The 19,962-nt window shown below is 33.8% G+C and overlaps 1 protein-coding gene across 2 annotated transcripts; it reads left to right on the top strand.

Moving 5' to 3' along the window:
• Nucleotides 1–3,436: 3,436 nt before the first annotated feature.
• Nucleotides 3,437–16,266, top strand: LOC106056803 (uncharacterized). Of its 2 annotated transcripts, none has more exons than XM_013213658.2 (5): nucleotides 3,437–3,567; nucleotides 7,023–7,241; nucleotides 7,652–7,721; nucleotides 12,405–12,450; nucleotides 13,333–16,266. In XM_013213658.2, exons 2-5 carry the CDS (start codon nucleotides 7,034–7,036, stop codon nucleotides 13,657–13,659), a joined length of 651 nt encoding a protein of 216 aa, XP_013069112.1. In that variant the 5' UTR covers nucleotides 3,437–3,567; nucleotides 7,023–7,033; the 3' UTR covers nucleotides 13,660–16,266. The 2 variants fall into 2 exon arrangements, with proteins under 2 accessions (XP_013069112.1, XP_013069111.1); XM_013213657.2 differs by lacking the exon at nucleotides 3,437–3,567 and adding an exon at nucleotides 5,109–5,248.
• The last annotated feature ends 3,696 nt before the right edge of the window (nucleotides 16,267–19,962 follow it).

Here is a 19,962-nt window from a genome sequence, read left to right as displayed (position 1 = left end):
ATCTTTCAAGCCGTTTTCCAAATACGTGACTACTATTCATGGAGAGTTTGCAAGCTAATAAGAGGGAAATGTTAACAAAAAAAAAAAAAAAAGAATTACAAACATTTCATTAAAACAAATTCTTTGCACTTATATATTTAGCTAGATAAAACTAGTGTCAGAGTGTCAATGAAGGACTGAGAAAGAGGTCAATGACACTGGCACAATGACTTACTTCTTGGCTTACATGAGTGTTGCTCTTGGTGGTGTTGTTGCAATCTTGTGCTTCTAAATAGTTACTACTAATGTGTACATTCCTCTGGGGTATCAAATTGTATCAACTATAAGTTCAGTTGATGATTACATTTAAAAAAAAACAACACGTTCTTTTTTCAAGACATATGGAGCCCTTAATGTTGTCGTTTGTTGTTGTTGTTAGTCGTATTCAGTCTAAAACAAATATGCACCACCTCATAGAGATGCATAGGCGAAACTAAACAGCGTTGTCAAGTGTCTTAGTGGCCCACTGGAGAAGGATTAGGCTGCTTGCACACTACACAGTCTTCTCCGTACGGAATAAAAAAAAACGTAACAGTTCTTTCCGTGTTGCTTTCATATTGGACTAGATTGTCCAGATTTTTACAAAGCTTATATTAACTCACTCCGCCTCTCTGTCTGGTAATATATTTGAACATGTTTTTTTTTCCCATTTCACATTCTCAGTTCAAGTTAAAACTTTGCACACTTATTCATTGAACTAGACAAAACATGAATCAGTCAAAAAAATTACCAATTAATTGATTAATTGTTGATGATTAATTATTTTGTTTGATATGGAAATAAGGTGAACTAATTACTACTTAATAAGCGCTCTGGATGTATTTATGGATTTGATACCCTTATTACGTTTTGACATGTTTTTTCTCCCACTTCCCATTCTCGGATCAAGTTGAAATTTTGCATAGTTATTCATACACGATGACGATACACGAATAAATCCAAAAATTATCAAATTACTTAAACATTTAGTTATATTTAATTAGTGATTTATTTAGCAGAAAGGGAGCTAAACCCTTTAATTTTCAGATAAATGCAGTAATTAGCAGTTTTTTTCTTCCTTAAATTAACTTTAAAAATTATATACATTCTTTTTTTCTATTGCTTGTTATTTGTTTAATTGCATGAATTAATAGGTTGACAGGAAGAGAGTTCTATCTAATACTGTCTAATATTCAAGACATTGTTCAATTGTTATATTTTATAAACTGTCTTTAGTTACCTATTTAACTTTTTTGTAATATACTTCTAGGAATTGGTAAGTACGTGTGAGAATCATTAAACGCAGGCTATAACCTAACTGTCAAGCAATTTGAATTTTATATAAACATGCATGCTCCTTATTTTGTGAACTTCTCTGTTTCTGGAAAAAAAATAAAAAATTTTCAGGTCATATGCTTGCATGTTACATAAACTAGATTATGTAAGTAGGAATTAACTTGACACCTAAAACAATACATAACTAATTAGACAAGAACGGTGTAGCCTACATTAATTTAAAGGCTTTTCTTGTTCAAGAAAGCAAAGTGGTAAGTGGTAAGCTATTTGAATGTGGACCTACGTCAGAGCAAAATACGTTCATAAAAATGTTACATGCAGGACCTAACCTACACTAGAGAACAACATTTAAAAACATTATATCCTATGCGTCATGAAGAAAAAGCGAAACTAACCTATTTAACGTACCTCCAGTGACCTATATAGTGGTCAGAGTTAAGATATAGCTGTTCTAAAGCTGGGGAAAGGTAATTTCAGATAAAGTAAGTACAGTAAGGTACCCAGACCTTGTGATCTATATGGCAGATAATGTAAAGGTCGTCTGTTTCGGTGGCCGAAGTAGATCTAGAGGACAGTTATCCAGAAAGAAATGTCAGCGTCAGTGAAGACAGTGATTGTCGTGTACCATGATACCTTGTAATGCTGGGAAGATTAAACATGAAACACAATTCACACTCATTTTTCTTTCCTTGTACGTAAAACAACTATGTGGGCATATGCTGTAAAGCTAATTTGTTTTTATGGCGACCACTTAAAGAGGGTGTTATGTGGCTAGCACAAAGACCAACCCCCTTAACTCTCCCCAACTAAAGTCAGGTACGCATTAGAGTTGGGGGGATTCAGGGGCTTCTTAAAATACCGCTAAATTCAAAATCTCATTTTTCATCAAGACTTGAGGCCGGGACCTCTTGGTTCGGATAAGCATGATAAATGAGTCTTTACTTCATTGGATTCACACATTACGATATACGCCAACAATAATTTTAAAAAAATGTTGGCCACACATTTGATAACCAATAGGTGGCCAACTTACAACTATCTTCGGCTCGAGGGCCACATAAATTTATGACATATATTTCACGGACCAAAGCAGTAAAATTAAAGTCCTATTGAACCGAGTCTCTGTGGTTTCTTTATATACTGCTGGCGGTAGTTTTGAAAAAGTCTGTAGCACTGCATCTTGGACCAGATATGGCTTAGGTACCCCAACAAAAAAAAATGGCCCCATGACTATTTTCAATAATTTCGAAGAGAAAGTTAAGGAAAAATTTCGTTATGTGGATTACTATGGGCCCCATATGTCAAATAGCTTAGGGCTAAGTCTGAGTACTGCTCTGTATAGATGTAGCATTGTCATGTATACAGTACCTAAAGGAAGATTGTGTTCGTGCGATTGATATTCAGTTACTTAAACAGTGCTGCAGCTTAAAACCATTTGCAAGTTAATAAGACGACATGATGTTTTGGAGACCTCATTCATGAACTCGCATGGTTGTATTTTGGAAAATGATCCTGCTACTTACAGCTCCTCAAGATCTGTGAATTTTATTTGAAATTTTTTTTCTTTTTGATGCACTGTCTTGCTTATCGGAGAAAAGGGAAAAGTACTCTCTATTGTCCTAAGTCAGAGGAGGGGCTCTTACAAAGTACTTAAATGTTACGGCGTCTAAGAAAAATAATACTTACTATTGTAAGATTCCCAATTTTTTTTTAAATAAAATTTACGTTTTTTGAGTTCCATTTTTTTTTTTTGGTTAGGATATATGTGTGTGTGTGTGTGTGTTTATTTTTTGTCCCTTTAAAAGCGTTGTCCCCCTTTCTGTCCTCGTTTGGGTGTGCACGTATCTGGTTACCCTAGATTTTGCTCGGGGACCGTATTTAGAGCATCACTTCAATATATATTTACCTTTATTTAACATGCATAAAACTAAATGAATGTTACAATAATGTCTAGGTCAGTTCAATAAGTATATCAAGTCAGAGACTCATGTCTCGTGCGATATCTTATCACTTCTATTTCTGCACGTGTGGCGATTGCGTTGATTGTAATCGACTGGTCAAATGGGTATGCGAGTACTGTAATATTCGTATATAATTATTAAAACATAGATGTAGATTGACTATAATTGTAAAAATAACTAAATTATCCTGTCTGAACGACATTGTGAAGCGGAAGCAGTACCAGTTAGGAGAGTTACAAGTAACAAAAACACACAGCAGACGACACTAGTTGACTTGCCAGGAAAACTTGAGGTAACAATACTTAAGTAGAGCTACTTGCAGATCCAAGATGAAATGAATGAAAAAAAAATCATGTGTCTAAAGAGGGGGGGGGGGACAAAACAATGATTAATGATGTGATAAAAAGAGAATTAATCTAAAGTGAAAGAAAATGCTGACAAATCTCGTTGAAATAACGTGCTTTTTTGTGACGGTACGCACCGGTATGGCATACTTGCACTTTTTTCAATGTGGGGAAAAAATTATTACTTTTCTTGTATTTTAACGTTTATTATTAATTTATGAGAAGTTAAAAGTTAGGCAATCCACCACTGAGTACCGGCACCTTTAAAAAAAAAAAGCACTGATGATACTAAATATACAATGGAATGGTTAGAGAGATTATACAATTATGAAGGTATAGATTATGACCTATAATGCGACCAGGCCTTATCATTTTGCTAAGCCAATCAAAGAGACGCAAAGTCGATTCCAAATAGGTCTTCTTGTAAGATAAGATAGGAGTTTAATTGTGTTTCCATACAAAACAACAACAGAACAACAGAAATCTTAATTCAGTGTAGGCTATGGTAGTAGAAGCAATACTAAACGTCTTTAAAAGCTGTGTTATTCGTTACAAAATGTGATTCTTTGTTGGAGAGAAATAGGCTACATTCTTTGAGATTCTTGTCTTGACCCTTCCCTCCCCCTTTTTAGACCCACTGTTTATACCCCTGCAAGTGTTAATGCAATTAAAAAAACAACAACACAAAGATGGCAGTCAAATAAAACCAAGATAAAGTCCAGCCCGTCATCTTCAGTGCTTTGTGTGGATTCGCAGTTTATATCAGTGGATACATTTTTACCATAAAAATCAGGGGCGTCTTTCTATGGAGAGTGAGAGTGTAGATGGAAGCGTGAGTGTAATAAAGAAAAACGAGAGCGATATAGAGAAATAAGGAGCAAAGAAATTGGGAGTCATTCGAGGCTTTCAACCGTAGGGGATGATGACACACTAGGCTCCAGTAAACAGGACAGTGACAGTGAGAGAGAGAGAGAGAGAGAGAGAGAGAGGCAGGAGGTGCGACAGGCGACAGAGGAGAAAGAATGTGAGGAGAGAGAGAGGCACAAGTACTGCTAATCCTGACGCACCAACACACCAAGACACAGAGTGAAAAGGCGTAGGTTGGGCCAAACTTTTAAGTTTAAAAAAGTCAAGGCCAAGCCTTTCTTCCTAACAGCTTATTTGTAACTGTTTGCAAAGAAAAAAAAAGCAACAACTTAAAAAAAAAAAGACTCAAATAAATAATCGAACTGGAGCGCCAGTGTTTATGAGTGTGCCTGTTGTTTGTATGAGTTTTCTAGACATTGTTGGCCTGTACTTAAGTGTGTACGACCCTCCATTCCATGCCTGAGTTTGTTTTCCTTTCTTCACAAATGTAACGTGGGGTGGCACGGGGAGGAGCTAGTGATTCGAAGGTCAAAATTTACATACGTAACCACCCCTAGATCAATTTTTTCTCCCCCCCCCTCCCCGCATACCAACCCCCCTCCTCCCTTTTTTATTTCTTTCCCACCCTCTCACCCCCAATCCATTTAGCCAAGAAGCAACGATAAAACAGGCCGTAGGACTCTGGTGGTTGATCACTTCGGCGTAAATTTGAGTCTGTCTTGTGATTTATTTGTTTGATAGATCTTTATTCTGTGTTAATTGGTAAGTGGCGAGACAGGACTTGGACATTAAATAATTTGGTTTAGAGATAGCTATTGGTAGCTTTTACAATATTTCAGTAGGATTCTTATTTAGAAAGTATTTCAAAACTAAAATATTGTCAAATCTTTTTTTGTTTTTGTTTTTGAGGGATAGTAATCTCCCAGTGCCGTAGTTGGACTCGTAAAGTCCCTAAGCTTTGTGAGATATGGGGCCCTTTTGGTGCCCTATATGAGACCATATATAATATGTCGGTGCTAAATATTTATTGTGGACCCTAAGGCCCCTAACTATAGCATATTACCTATAGTTAGATCCGGCTTTGTACCACTTTAATCAATACAATTGATAAAAACGATGCTATAGATGTGTCTTCGATTACAGAGATTAAGAATGAGTTTAGTATTTCATAAGAGCATGTAAACCCGGTGGTGACCTACATACATATTGTCTGATGTAATATAGCTTACAGACAAAGCCATTATCCGCAGGGGGGGTTCTATTGTTAGCGTTTCTTCGTCTGCGCCTATGAGTTAATACAATAAGAATCATCATGTCTATATTTTGTAAACGTCAGTCGGAAGATTTGGATATATGCTGAAGTTTGCCCTGTTCCCAAAATATTGCTCTGCATGGCTGCAATTCGTTTACTTTCAACTTTTCAAGTTAAATTCTTTTTGCGAGCATGGAACTAATATCAACCTACTTTCAAAGTTTCTCTAAGAGATACACTGTCGCTATAAATTTCTAGGAGATTTAAATAGTTCTAAATATATCGATTCCAAAAATATGTATTTAGCCTACTGTTTTATTAAAAAATTGTCAATGTCATTATGTCAAAATAAATCTGTATTTAGCGAGTAACATTAAAGTAAACCTAAATTAATATCTCAGTCATCAAACTTTAGTGACCGATATTTTGAAGAAAAATTGATAACACATTGACATCGAAACGTCGAGCAAGTTGTACATGACGTCATTGTTTTCTGAGTAGTTTTTTTTTTCTTTTTAGCTATTGCACATTTAGGCTCAAAGTATTTAGTCAAATTTGGTATGTGGCATATGTATCTGAAAAGTAATGACATCCGATAAGAAAGATTTACTGTAAATATAACTTCAATTAATACAGAATAATATATATATATATATATATATATATATATATATATATATATAGAGAGAGAGAGAGAGAGAGAGAGAGAGAGAGAGAGAGAAAGAGAGAAAATGAGGCAAGACTCTATAAGGTTATTTAAACATTAAAAGTTTTTAAAAAATTATTAAAATATGCCCGCTCCCATCCCCCGTCGTCCTGCGGAAGGTTTGGACTAGGAAGTAAACTATCTTTAACTCTAAAGGAACATCCGAAACATGTCAAACATTTTACACAAACAACAAACTGTTGAAAATTTGAAAATACTCAATAGAAGAAGCAGTTTATGGATTTCTATTGGCTCAAGTCTAATTTTCTCAACAATAATTTTTAGCCTACATTTTTTTTTCTTTTAAAATTAAAATGCAAATATTTATCATTTAAAAACTGCATATTTTACTCGACTTTTATTCGAATATTGAGTTCGATTTTTATCATGGGATCAGATCCCCATGCTTACAATAAGAACAGAAAGCCAGAAATATATTAATTTGTTATATATTTCTTTCATGTATTATTTCCACATTTGATTTATATATAAATAGGCTACTTCTAATTCTTTATTATTGATGTTTAATTTTAAAATCTTATCATGAATCTAAAAATAAACTAAATGTTTTGTTTTAGGTCATTAAAAAATGCATAATTCTACAAGTCTCAAGGAGTACTCGGACCAAAAAGGCTTTACCCAAAAGTCAGTAGCGAATGGAAAGAAGTTTCAGATGGCGGGCTGGATATTGGCCTGGTTTTATTTGACTGCCATTGTCTGCACCTGGGATGCGTCTTTTATCATGCTGAGGCCGTACAGTTTACCTGGAGGATCTCTGGCATTTCTATGGTACCTATGTAAGTCATTCTTACCCTGTGTGTGTGTGTGTTTTCTTAAGTGACATAATGCTTTCCCTTCACTTGTAAGGAAACTCTAAAATATCCAATAAAATGGAAGTCGAGTCTGCCATTATCGAGATCTTTACATGCATAACAGAATTGCAAGTTTCTCAGCTATGTCAATTTTAATTAATTTGGTAAGATTTAACTGAAACAATAAGTGGACATTTCAAAGCCTTGGATTCATAAACATTGTGATTCTTTGAACTAAAAATACGTTCATATTTTTATATTTGATATTTGAGTCTTTAATAAACATTGAACCAAAATAACGAATTAAATTTAAAAATTCAACAATGAACCAATCATAATCTATCAACTTTTCTTAATGTCTTTTACTTAAATTGTACATATTTCTTTAATTACAGACAAATATTATGTCCCAGTAGATCAGAGATACGGTGACATTAAGGACGGCTATGTCTTTGCCCAAAGCTTGTAAGTATTTTACTAGCCTGGTAGTTAGATTTATATGAGATTCTTTAGAATGGACTTTCTATCACTCTTTTACATGTTTGTAAACTTGGAGGAATAGATGAAAAAAAAAAAAACTTGTTTAATGCTACATTTACATTCCTTTGCTAAAAACTAATACGAAATTTAAAAAAAAAAATAGTTAAAAAAAATAATTAATAAAGACTAATACCTCCTTAAGGAAGCGGATGACTTTTTGTTAGATCGATTGCTTTGCTCTTCAATTTTAAAACTGTAAGGGATAAATTTGAAAAAAATAATGACTAAACTTGTTTGATACTTTATCCGCCCTAATTTACTTCCCTCGGAGAAAAAATTCCTGGTTATGCCATAGTATAAAACATTCTAGCTTGTTGATATAGATCTAGATACAGACTTGGTAACAATACAAGACAGTAGTCTAGACGAATTCTGGATCTGGTTGGAGATATTGTATATAAATATTCTAGTTGGACCAAGCTAATGAATTTTACATAATACGGACCGATGTGTTTAAATTAACCTTTGAAAAAAAAACCCCAATAAAGTTTAGCCAAATTTCATAACACGTTAGGAATCACTTCATACTGAGACATTCCCTAGATAATAATGTGAATAGTCGTTTATAATAAATGTATAGTAAAAGTGAAATCTTTGAAAATTGTTCAGTCTTTATGGAAACTTCAGCTGCCACTTTTATTCAATGATTTTAAATAGTTCGTAAACAATTTTTGTTTGAGGTCGGGCTTTCATTAGAGCCAATAAAAATGTCATTGTCACAAACAACGGAAGTGGGAAATATTCTTGTAATGCACAATTCAAATGTCGAAGAAGCAAAGAAAAAAAAAATTAAACTACTAGATAATATTGACAGCCAAAAATAGAATTTTAACGTTTAATATAATGTGTACAAGTTGTTTTAAAATTAACATTACAGTCTTCCAAGTCTTTCCCTGCCCCCCCCCCCCTCTCTTTTCGTGTTATTGGTACCTGGTCGTGCGGTAAGCACACTGGATTGTCGTTCTTTGCTCGGATGGTCTCGATGGTTCTTACCCTGCCCGCTGCCATCCCTCGTCGTCCTGGGTTAGGTTTGGGTTAGGTTGACATTATTTTCAAATCTGAAGAGATATCCGAAACATGTAAAACATTTTACAAACAGTGAATTGTTTCAGTTTTGACTCTATTAAAAGTAACATGTTTAGACGTCGGAATATTTTTGGATCTTTCTTCTTAAATTGATTAATCGATTTCCATGTTTATAAAAAAATGTTAAAGACACAAAATTGTTCTTCTACCAGTTTCCGTTGGATCGGAATGGTTTTTAAATTCATAACGTCTTTCTCGGCTAGGAAATCAAAAAAGTTATGTCTATTTTCCACTCTCAGTAAAAAAGGAAATTTGGTTTTGATGTCCATAAGCTTCATTCAGTCTCAAGGCTTTGTATAATTAAGGGATATCATTCGTGATAAAAGTTAATTGACAAAGAGTAGGCGCATATACATAGGTACTAGGTACTATATTTGTGGATATAGTTTACATAACAATGCAGAAAATCAAATTACTTTTCTATTACAATTCTGATCCCGTATTACAGGACACGATGAAGATATTTATTTCAAATCAGAGTTCCTCTTCCTTTTGGTGTCAGACCTTTACTGGCGCTATATCAAACTCTTTTAAGGAACGCCAGGGACAGTTGATTTAATTAAAACTGCAAATAGCAAAGATTGGGATAATTACAATGCAATGTAATTTGTACATAATTTTCTGAGTTTTATGCCAGGAAAACCGAGTTAGTGGGATTTAGACATCTAATAAAAAGACCCATTTTAGTATGCTCTATTCTTCATGTTACAAACTATTTTCTGGTCTACACCAATAACAAAATTATTTTTTAAAGAAAATGGTCTTTTTTGTTCAAAAAGGTAACACTAGTGTTTTTTTTTTTTGTGACGGTAGGCAATCGGTACGGCGTACCGGCAGCTTTTTTCAATGTGGGGAAAAATTATTACTTTTCTTTTATTTTAACATTTATTATTAATTTATTAGTAGTTAAGTTGGCAATACATAACTGAGTACCGTGACCTATTTAAAAAACAACAACACTGGGTAACATAATACAATAACACCAGTAACGATAGATCTAGTACCTAGGCTAACAAGTGAATCACCCAACAGTTGGTCAGGGTCGAACTGAGTTATTTTTTAAAATGTGCTTTGTGAATCTATCATGCCAATGGGATAACATATAGTCGAGTATATTACACGCGTCTCAGAAATAAGAAACCAGACTGAGCGTTAGGAACAAAGTCCAATGCAGCAGCCTAGAGCGAACACACAAATTGAATTAAGACAGCTGCTATTTTATTTATTTGAAACTTTGGAATTGTGGAATTCCCCTTGTTTTACTATCTGTTTGTATGAGTCGATTGAGTAAACCACTACAAAGTGTTACATATAGCAGCCTATATGCCAGAAAAGGTTGAACGTCTAGGTTAATTTGGATCAAAAGTCTGTGCAGAAAAAACTTTAGCCCGGTGAGTGTTTGGGGGAGAAGTGGGAAGATGGCGGGTAATCCTAGAACAGTGTCAGTGGGTAAGAGCGAGAAGGCTTGAACACTGACCTGTAACGTCACAACCTGTGGGCAGTTTAGACGTACGACTTTGCAACAATCTATTAGTCTAAACTTCTAAACTGCCCACAGGCAGTCTCGGTCTCGGTAAGAATGCTAATCTCAGGGTCAGATTTAAGGTAGAGTAGGCCCCCGGGGACTGCAAAAAGAAAGAGGCCTCCATAAAAGAGATAAAGATATATCCGAATGTAGTCGCGGGTCTTTTACGTTTTTTTTTTCTACAACTTTTTTTCGCATTCTTACGGCTGGCGAAAATGTGTCTGGCGAAAATGTGATTTAGAAGTGTACGCTTGTAGCATTCTAGGAATAAGTAAAAAAAAGCTTCAGATTTACGACAGTGGGTGTAGGCCTACCAAGCGCCAACCCCCCCCCCCCTCAAACTAAAAAAAAAACATAACTTTTTTTTAAAAAGGAAAATGTTACATTTACAAGAACTCTTATTTCTTTCTTTTAAAGTATAACCTGCTTTTAGATCTAATCATTCATAAGTGGATCTTTATTAAAGCTTTCAAAAAATGTTAGGGTCCTTCACTAAATCTCTACCCCGGGGGCCTTCACATACTTAAATCCGGCACTGGCTAATCTAATTCACTTACTCCAACTTGTTCCACGCTATTATCAAAACAAAATTCTATTATTCAAATGTATTAACTTAAGGCTTTTACTAGACTAGATCTTGTGTTGTGGATAAGTGACCGCGGGCGGGATGGGGGACTACAACGATTTTGTGTAACTTGCTCGCCGCGTACTTTGGTCAGAGAAATGCAACAAGCTGGTTAGCTGGAAATGTGTCACCTTGGTCACGTGGGTGCAATGACTTGTTATGCTGGCGCAATGCACTTTTAGAGTACGGGGCCGTCCAACAGCAGTAGGTTGAGAACAGTGTTTGCATTGTGCAGGGCTAATAAGTCAGGGATGGGACAAACCTGAGGGTGTGTGGGGGTGTGGACTGAAAAAGTAGGTCAATCGAAATCATCAAAGTACTAGTTTTAGGCAAAGAAGTTAATTTGGGGGGGGGGGGGGCGATTTATTTTTTCAGGCTTTTTTTTTTTTTCTATTAAAGTTTTTTTTTTTCAATTTAATTTTCTTACGAATAGCGTAGTTTTAATGACCTGCATTTAAAAAAAAGTATTCTGTCTGGAAGTCGTAAAACTTTGGCCTTGTTATATCAAAGCACTACGGTAAGGAGACAGTCGTAATCAATGGCTTCCACTGTTACCTTGGGAGGGTTAGGGGAGTAGAAAATACCCCCCCCCTCCAACTTTTTTATTCCGAAAGATTGTTAAAACATTCCTGCACTTTTCAACAAAAATAAAGTAAAATAAATATGGTGTACACTCAGATTAACGTGTTCAAGTTTTAGATATGAAATAAGTTACCTGCCCATGCAGGAAACGTTAAGCTTCATTGACCTTATTTCTTCTAACAGTTTTTAAAAATTTGTTTTCAAATTTGGAGAGAGAGAGAGAGAGAGAGAGAGAGAGAGAGAGAGAGAGGGGTGGGTGAGTGTTAAACAGTCACACTGCATCAAATAATGAATGATGTTTCCGTGTTTAGACTTTAACCTACATATTGGACAATTTTAAATTCATTTCCACTACAGCCAAATCCAAGTCTGCTAAAGCAGCTGGGGTAGGCCAACTTCAAAAGTCTGATTAATAGATTTTCTACTCAGGGTTAATCTTTCCAGTTTCGGGAAACTTCGCCAGTAGCTCTCTCCACCCCCCCCCTTTTTTTTTTCAAAATAGTGCGTACGTTCCACAGGTTGAGAATCGCATTAGTGTACCAATGAATATGGTAGAGAAATGGTACATATGTGTTGTGTGTGAATTTCTACGCCAAACCAAATCTATTTATAACCCAAACTTTAAATTGGCGTTGGCAGTTCTACTTTAAAATTTCATGTCAGAACACGTAAACTCATTCGGGGCTTGAGTAAGATGGTGTAGGCTATTTATAGATCTACATGTCTAAGAAGATTTTAATCTCAATGACGTCACCATGGTTGTCAACTGCTTCATTTTTGTTTTCAATAGGTTGAATTATGTTGAGGTCCTAATCAACATTGTCACAATAATAATGGTAAGTAGGGACTGCTTCAAAACACAGGTAGCCTAACCATTGAAAGACTAAATAAACATAGGCCTGCATCCACACAGCACACTTTATTTACACTAACATAATTTAAAAAAATATTTTACCCGAATTTATTGGCGAAAAATTAAAGCAAAAAGGCCACTTTAAAAAAATCTGGCAGAAAGAATATATAAGAATGATTATAGGCTTATATGATCTGTAGATATAGATCTAAATTGACATTGACCCATGTAGACAGAATAAAGCTATTAGCTACAACAAAGTTTTGAGATAAAGATCTAGAATCTAGATCTAATATTAATACCATACCTCTATCTTCCTCAACATAACATGCAGCTCAATCAGTAATCTTTTAGTTGGCCTATTTTAAAAGCTTACTTAGTAGGCTAAATAGGTATTTTAATAGTGTTGGATTTTAATAGCGCATAAGAATATAATTAATTTGTATTATTTATGTGTTCTTAATTACTATGGGTAAAAGAATTAGTTTGGGAAAAGTAAAGGGAGTTGGTTGTTGTGCTGGCCACATAATATCCTCATTAATCATGGGACGCAAAAAACATCTGCCCCATAGAACACTACGTCTGAATAACTTTTCATAAGGGCCGTGGTAGATGAGTGGTAAATCCATAGACCAGGAAAATCTGGGATTTTTAGGACATCCCTGAGTCCACCCAACTCCAATAAAATATCATTGGGGAAAGTAAAGGCAATTGGTTGTTGTCCTGGCCACGACACCCACGTTGACATCAGCCATAAATAAGCTTTACATCGTCTGCCCCCAAGGATAAAAAAAAATGTATGTCTCCTCTTCATGATTTAGTCCCAGGCAAGTAGAGAAAAATGTAAATTATTATATCTCCCCAGCACTACAAGGCATCACGGTACACGACCATCACAGCCTTCACAGTGACTGTCATGACTTTCTGGAAAACTGTCCTCTACTTCTTGATGTTCAGCGAGTTCTGTGCAGGGGACACTTACAGGAAAGGTAACACGGCCTTGGAAGAACTCCTTCTGGTTGTCATCCCCAATGGAATATGGATTGTAGTTCCTCTGGCCATCATGTTCTCATTGTGGACCAAGCTGATTCCAGAAATTCATGATTCCTTTGCCCAGAATGGTTGCCACGGTAACAAACAAGCAGTGGGACCTTCAGAAAGTGTGAGGGAAGCCCAGAAGAAAATAAAATAGTGCTACATTAAACATTTTCTGTTAAAATAGTGCTACATAAACATTTTCTGTTTGTAAAAGCAAATATATACTGAATGAATTGAACTTCTGAAATTCAAGATAATTCAATATAATGGTCTTTCCAAAGAAGACTTAACCCGACTCAAAAAAGTTCCTCAAAATGACATTTAATTCATTCAATTACATTATGAAAAATGATTTTGTTGCCAATAACAATGCATCAATTATTTTCTACCCAGTCTGTAGTAATATATTCCTGAATTAATGTATCTATTGATCTCATATTTACTTGACAGATATTTTTGAAAAAACAATTTGTTGAAGTAAATCTCAGTAGATCCTACATTTTTTTCTCATATCATACTCAAATACTTACGAATCAAGCCAATGAAATGAAATGTACAAAAAAACTTACTGTTTTGTTTGTCTAATTATGAGGCTCATTTTTAACAAACACTTTTTTTTTCTACATGTTGGGCCTCTAAATTTCAACCATTTTGTTTTATTATCCTAATCATCTACACTATTATTATACTTCAGTTTTTGTTTTGTCTTATATTAATGATATCATAGGATGGAGGATATAAAACAGACAAAACTGGACATTAAAATATTTCATTCCAAAACAATTTACTTCCATTACACCGAACAAAATACTTATTGAAAGTCATAATGGCTAATAAACAAGTCAGCCCACTTCAATTTTGTGCCAAAAATCTAGAATACTTTGAAAACTTTAAAGTTTTACAGAATTGAAAGTTATATTTTCCATTCTGTATGTTTAAAATGTAATTCTAGAAGCTGATTTGATAATGCTAACTTACTGTTGCTAAACAGTTGATTCAAAATTGCATAAAACTTATTAAAATTTGTTTTACTTGTGTGTTACAACTTTAATTCATTGGATAGCATTATTGAACCATTCAATATAAGTTTCTAGTATTTGTAGAAACAGTCAAGTTGGTGCTATTCAATAACATAACTTGGTTAGTTCGGTAAGCAACGTCCTTCATTGAGACCAAGTTAAGTGCATTCTCCATTAATAGTACAACTGGAAGATTCATGTTTTTATTTGCAGCAAATATTTACTTTCATTGTTTATCAATTGCATTTTATATTATGACGTATATTGTTTTTGATACTTTTGTTTATTAACCAATGAAATTTATCATTGGAGTGAAATAAATAATTTGAATAAATATACTTTTAGTTCTGTTATGTACTTTAAAAGACAGTTAAATTTAATTCACATTTTCTTTTGATATTCTGAATCACAAAGCCCTTGCTGTGGGAAAGCAGAGGAAACCATGACTCATGTTTGAAACAGATTTCACGATTTTGAGGAACCTAAACCTTGAATAGGAGCAAACACAGCGATTGAAGGAATTGTATTCAGGGTTTTACATGACAAATGCTTCATTGCAGAATCATAAGATGGACTCCATCACAGACTTGTTTATCACTGACCTGTAATTCTTTATGCTGCCAGTTGTTATTAAATTAGAAATACAAGAAGTAATTCTTTTGCAAAGAAAAAAAAGTTGAGAATTCTGACAAGTTTAGGGGATCATAATCTGTTTAAATTGCATTGCTTTTAAACATGAATCTAAAGTGGATGCATCATTCCTGACGGAAAGCTGGACAATATTAATGTCATGAGTGTCATGTTAAATAGGTGTCAATAGTGTTCAAGTAACAGTGATCTTGTGATCTATGAGGGCAGATGATGTGAAACTCATCTGTTTCGATGGGTTTGAGTTTTTGGCATATCGGCACAATTTAGGCCATGTCCTGTTTCTATGGTACCTACAAGGTAAACAAGGGTGTCATGTGGCCAGCATAATAACCAAACCACCTTTACTTACCATTTGTATGTTAGGTACCATTTAAGATGAATAGAATCCTGGGCATCTAAAAAATCCAGAAGTTTAAAACCCAGTCTTCAAGACGATTTGAAATAGACACCCCTCATTTTGGAAGCCAAGCTTTACCACATGGACATGTAACCTAATCTGTCGTCACATAAAACATCTAAAGGTGACTCATGTCTGTTGCTAATGGTCAACATGGATGTCATGTGGCCAGCAATGACCAATACAATTTACTCTCCCTAAATAAGTTTATTTTCCATTTGAGTAAACTCCTAAAAGGGGGGAGGGGTAAAGCTTTTAAAGGACCTAACACTGAAACTTTATATATAAATATATATATAAGAGATATAGACTGAATAAGTAACCAAAATATGTAATATAGGTATACAAATTGACAACAGAATCTTGCCATTTATTGAAAAGCACATATTACAAATAATCTATTTAAAATCTATTTCATTTTATGTTTTCAAGCATCCACATGATACATTCAAGCAATTAATATTTCAATAAAATGTCATAAGCTTTATGACTTTGTGTTTACAAGTCTGTTCCCAGTACAAATTTTTCTCCAGTCTGTCTATTTCAAGTTGAATTGTTTATCCAATCTTTTTTTTTTTTCTGTATGTTGATGTTGAAAGACACAAATGAAATAGACTAAAAACTTGCACACATTTATACTTAACATATTTACTATATGTATATGTCATGCTCTTTAACACAAATATTTAAATGTGTCACAGTCAACTAAGACTGTGACAATATGTACAAAAAAAAAAAAAAAAGAAATATGTATATCAATATAACCCACTCTGCTGTAAAATAAACTAAATAAAAACAAAATCAACAAATATGTCCTTATGCCAAAATACTTCACTACATTAGACAAACAGAAAAGTTTGAAGAAAAATAAAGTATTTTTATTGTGATGTCAGTGTTTTGTTTTATTGGATTTTTTTTCCAAAAGATATTATGCAATGGCATGGTTATCTCCACTTACTTGTAGGAAACATTTGTACATTCTATTTGAGACAATAGCCACATTAAAATATTTAAAAGTCTTTAATTTTTCACTAGATGTATTCTACTATTTTAAAAGTAATTGAAAAAAAAAAGAACTATATTAAATATATATACAGCATCAGAATGTCCTTATACAAAAAAAAAAAATTGTAGATACATAAACATTTTAAATGAGAAGAAATATTGAGAAAACAAGGCATAAAACATTATTTACAGACCATGCTTCAAAATATTAATTAGAACAAATAAATCTTATCCAGTTTATAATTGCATGAGGGAAAAAAAAAAGAAATGAACATATCAAGTTGTTAATACAAATCTCTTCAGCAAATCACTTTACACACTTTTCAAAGGAAATATATTCTAGAAAAAATGCTTCACAAGGTCTATAAGAACTGTATCACAAATTGTAACAATTTTGGTTATTTTCAAGGAATGCATTTTTAAAAACATGCGACTGTTTCAAAACCAGAAAAAGTCTTTTATGAAAAGTATGCAAATTCCTTGATAGAATAACCATGACTTCTGCTATATTCATAACTGAATGTTTTTGAGGGTATATGTGGAACTACATGGCTCTTGAGTAGTTCTTAAGTAGACTCAAGGTAGAAGCAAAATGTGTTACAAAAAAAAAAAAAGGAACTTTTAAACACAACGATAGATTATAATTACTTTCCCCTTACCACATTAAACATTAGGCATACTGGCAATCATTACTTAATTAAAAAAAATAGTGTTGCTATTTTAAATAAAGAGGAAATCTATGACATCAAGAAAAAGAAAATGTATTTGGGAAAAAAAAGTCAAATGTGTCTAAATATTAAAAGCTGTCAAGTTTAATTGGAGAAAATGTTACTTAAATAAAAATTGCTTTTGTCTAGGCATAAAGCTATAGCATGATCAGTGTGAACTGGTCCAATCTATTTTGCAGCCCTGGTAGTATCTGGGAGAAGGTTTCTGATTTTCCTTTAGGAGCTCAGTAAACACAACTATATGCAAGTTAGGATTTAAATTCAAGCCCCTAGATTACTAGCCGACCGGATTATACCACTAAGCCATAAATATTAATGAAGCTTTTCCTTAAATATTGAATACTGTTAGAAGCATTAAAAGAATTTACAATTAAAAAACTTATCAGGCTATTACTAACCAATTATCAAATTTAATTTACCTTTTAAATGTTAGAATTAACTATCTCACCCTTCTCCTAATAAGGATGAATATACCCTCCAATATTATTTGTTTTATTTAATAGGTGTTGTTAAACTGTTATGTAAAAAAAAAAAGTAAAGTTCCCCTTTCAGACCTTGCGGTCTATAGGGCAGATGACTTAAAGATCATCTGTAATCATCCTAAATTGTTATGTACAGACTGAAAATTTAAAACCATTTTTAGGAGTAATAGAGATAATTACTATTGTACTATGCTAACACAGTGACAACATTGTTTTCTCGAGGTCTATACAAATACATAACATGCTACTGTGGGATGTTTGGCTAGGGCTTGGCTATCTAACAAAGGGGCTTGAGTTCAAAGCCAGATTCAAGCAGAGTAGTGTTTGCTGAAAGGCAGCATAATACTTCCCAGATACCCCTCGCCCACTTGTCTTCATGAGAGATGGACCATTGCAACGGAGCATGATATAAACATGGGGATAAAGAATGTAACAGAAATTAATTTACATATCACACAAAAATGAAAACAAGCAGACGTAAAGACAACCTGACATTTTACAAAACATTTATGTCACAGATGACATATCCACCATGAAGAGAAAGGCACTTACTTTGATAACACAATACACACTTTGCAGACTACAATAAGATGAACATTTTATCACTTGACATTTAAGAAATTTAATGCCAATTAAAAAGGGAGAAGTAACACATGCTATAAACAAGGAAGTCAACTTGGCTACACATTAACTACAAGATTAAATCCTCCATTGCTCATGTAGAAAATACAAGTCAAAATATTTATGAATCAATGCACTTTATTGAAAAAAGAAAGATACAAGTTTCTCTTGCTGTGGGACCCCAACAGTCTAGGTTAAAACAAAATAATTCTGTACATGTTTAAAACCATAGCTCTGTACCTCTTGACCAGACCAGGCCAGTCTTTATTAGAGGATATAATCTCAAACTATTTCATGACAGAGTAAGCTTTTAAAAAAAAACATATATTCAACTTGATGTTGGTGATGAGCTAAAGATTTTTGTTGAGTTTTGTGCCATCAAAGAAATAGCAGTGTCAGATGTACTTGGTGTTCAGACAATATTGAACTTTTTGAAGGTGAGAAAGCCCAAAAGATTCAGATTGATGGGAAAAGCATCTGCAGTGGGGTATGGAGTTAAATCAGAAACACAGTATCTGAAACAAAAATCTTTTGCTTTGTAAAACCTTTTTTTTTTGAGAACTATGGTATAACTTAGATATCAGTTAGTTAGAAGAAATAAAATTTAGGAATCATTTTATCACCTGATTATATGTGACTGGCAGGTCACTCGCAATGACTGACAAAGTCAAGCACGTAGTCAATACATACATGCTGCAAGCACACATACACATGCATAGAGCTAACACATCCACACTACCAGTTTGTATCAAGTGAATCACTTTGTTGAAAACAATGAACACAATAGAAAGGCTCGAAACAAAAAATGGTAAAATCTGTCAGCAACATTGTAAAAAATAAGAAGAAGAGTTCAGCCTCAGGGGACATAATCAACTGTACAACAATCATCAATTTGCCTGTAATGATTTCATTTTCTTTCAAACTATTTAGGGACAAGAAAATTTTTAATCTTATTTAATTTTTAAAATTGCTTTGAAATAGCATTTTGTTCATGTTTATAGCAAGCTCAGTGTGCTATGATACATATTTTTTTTCTGGACATTTCCTAAGAGAAAGTTTCTGTGCCGTCTTTAGGTGCTTAGTAAACACAATTCTGCTCGAGTCGGTTTGAAATCCAAGCCTCCTTGATAAGTAGTCAAATGGCTTTGGCTACAAAGCTCACAAATTTCACTTAAATGGACTTCAAAATTCCATTACTAGGAAGGGAGGAAATAGCATTGACTCATATCCTGTTGATGTCCCACAAACATTTCAAAGACAGATTTATCTGGATATCAGATGCACTTTTAAAAGGACTGGAGAGAGGGTTATATGGGGTTGGGTAATACTGCTTTAATGGTGATAAAATTTGCTAATAAATATACAAATCTGAACTTAGAACTCCATCTCTAATTGTAATACAAAGTAAAAAACAATGTAGACAAAAATGCAAAGAATCAAGCACAAAAACAAAATAATTAATGACAAGCAAAAAATTGTTTTGAAAAAATCTGATTAGTAGAGACAAGAAATTAAAACAACTGAATTCATGAAAAAAACAAACAGCAACAAACA

Source organism: Biomphalaria glabrata, chromosome 8 (genome assembly GCF_947242115.1).
Source record: "Biomphalaria glabrata chromosome 8, xgBioGlab47.1, whole genome shotgun sequence".
Lineage (NCBI taxonomy): Eukaryota > Metazoa > Mollusca > Gastropoda > Planorbidae > Biomphalaria > Biomphalaria glabrata.
Note: the sequence above shows the minus strand (reverse complement) of the source record. Positions and strands in the feature narration are given on the sequence as shown.

Bases quoted from the DNA above. Each gene is read 5' to 3' on its own strand.
- LOC106056803 (XM_013213658.2), top strand. From the start codon at position 7,034: ATGCATAATTCTACAAGTCTCAAGGAGTACTCGGACCAAAAAGGCTTT. The intron at 7,242-7,651 runs GTAAGTCATTCT...CTTTAATTACAG, and splicing joins GGCATTTCTATGGTACCTAT to ACAAATATTATGTCCCAGTA. The intron at 12,451-13,332 runs GTAAGTAGGGAC...ATATCTCCCCAG, and splicing joins ACATTGTCACAATAATAATG to CACTACAAGGCATCACGGTA.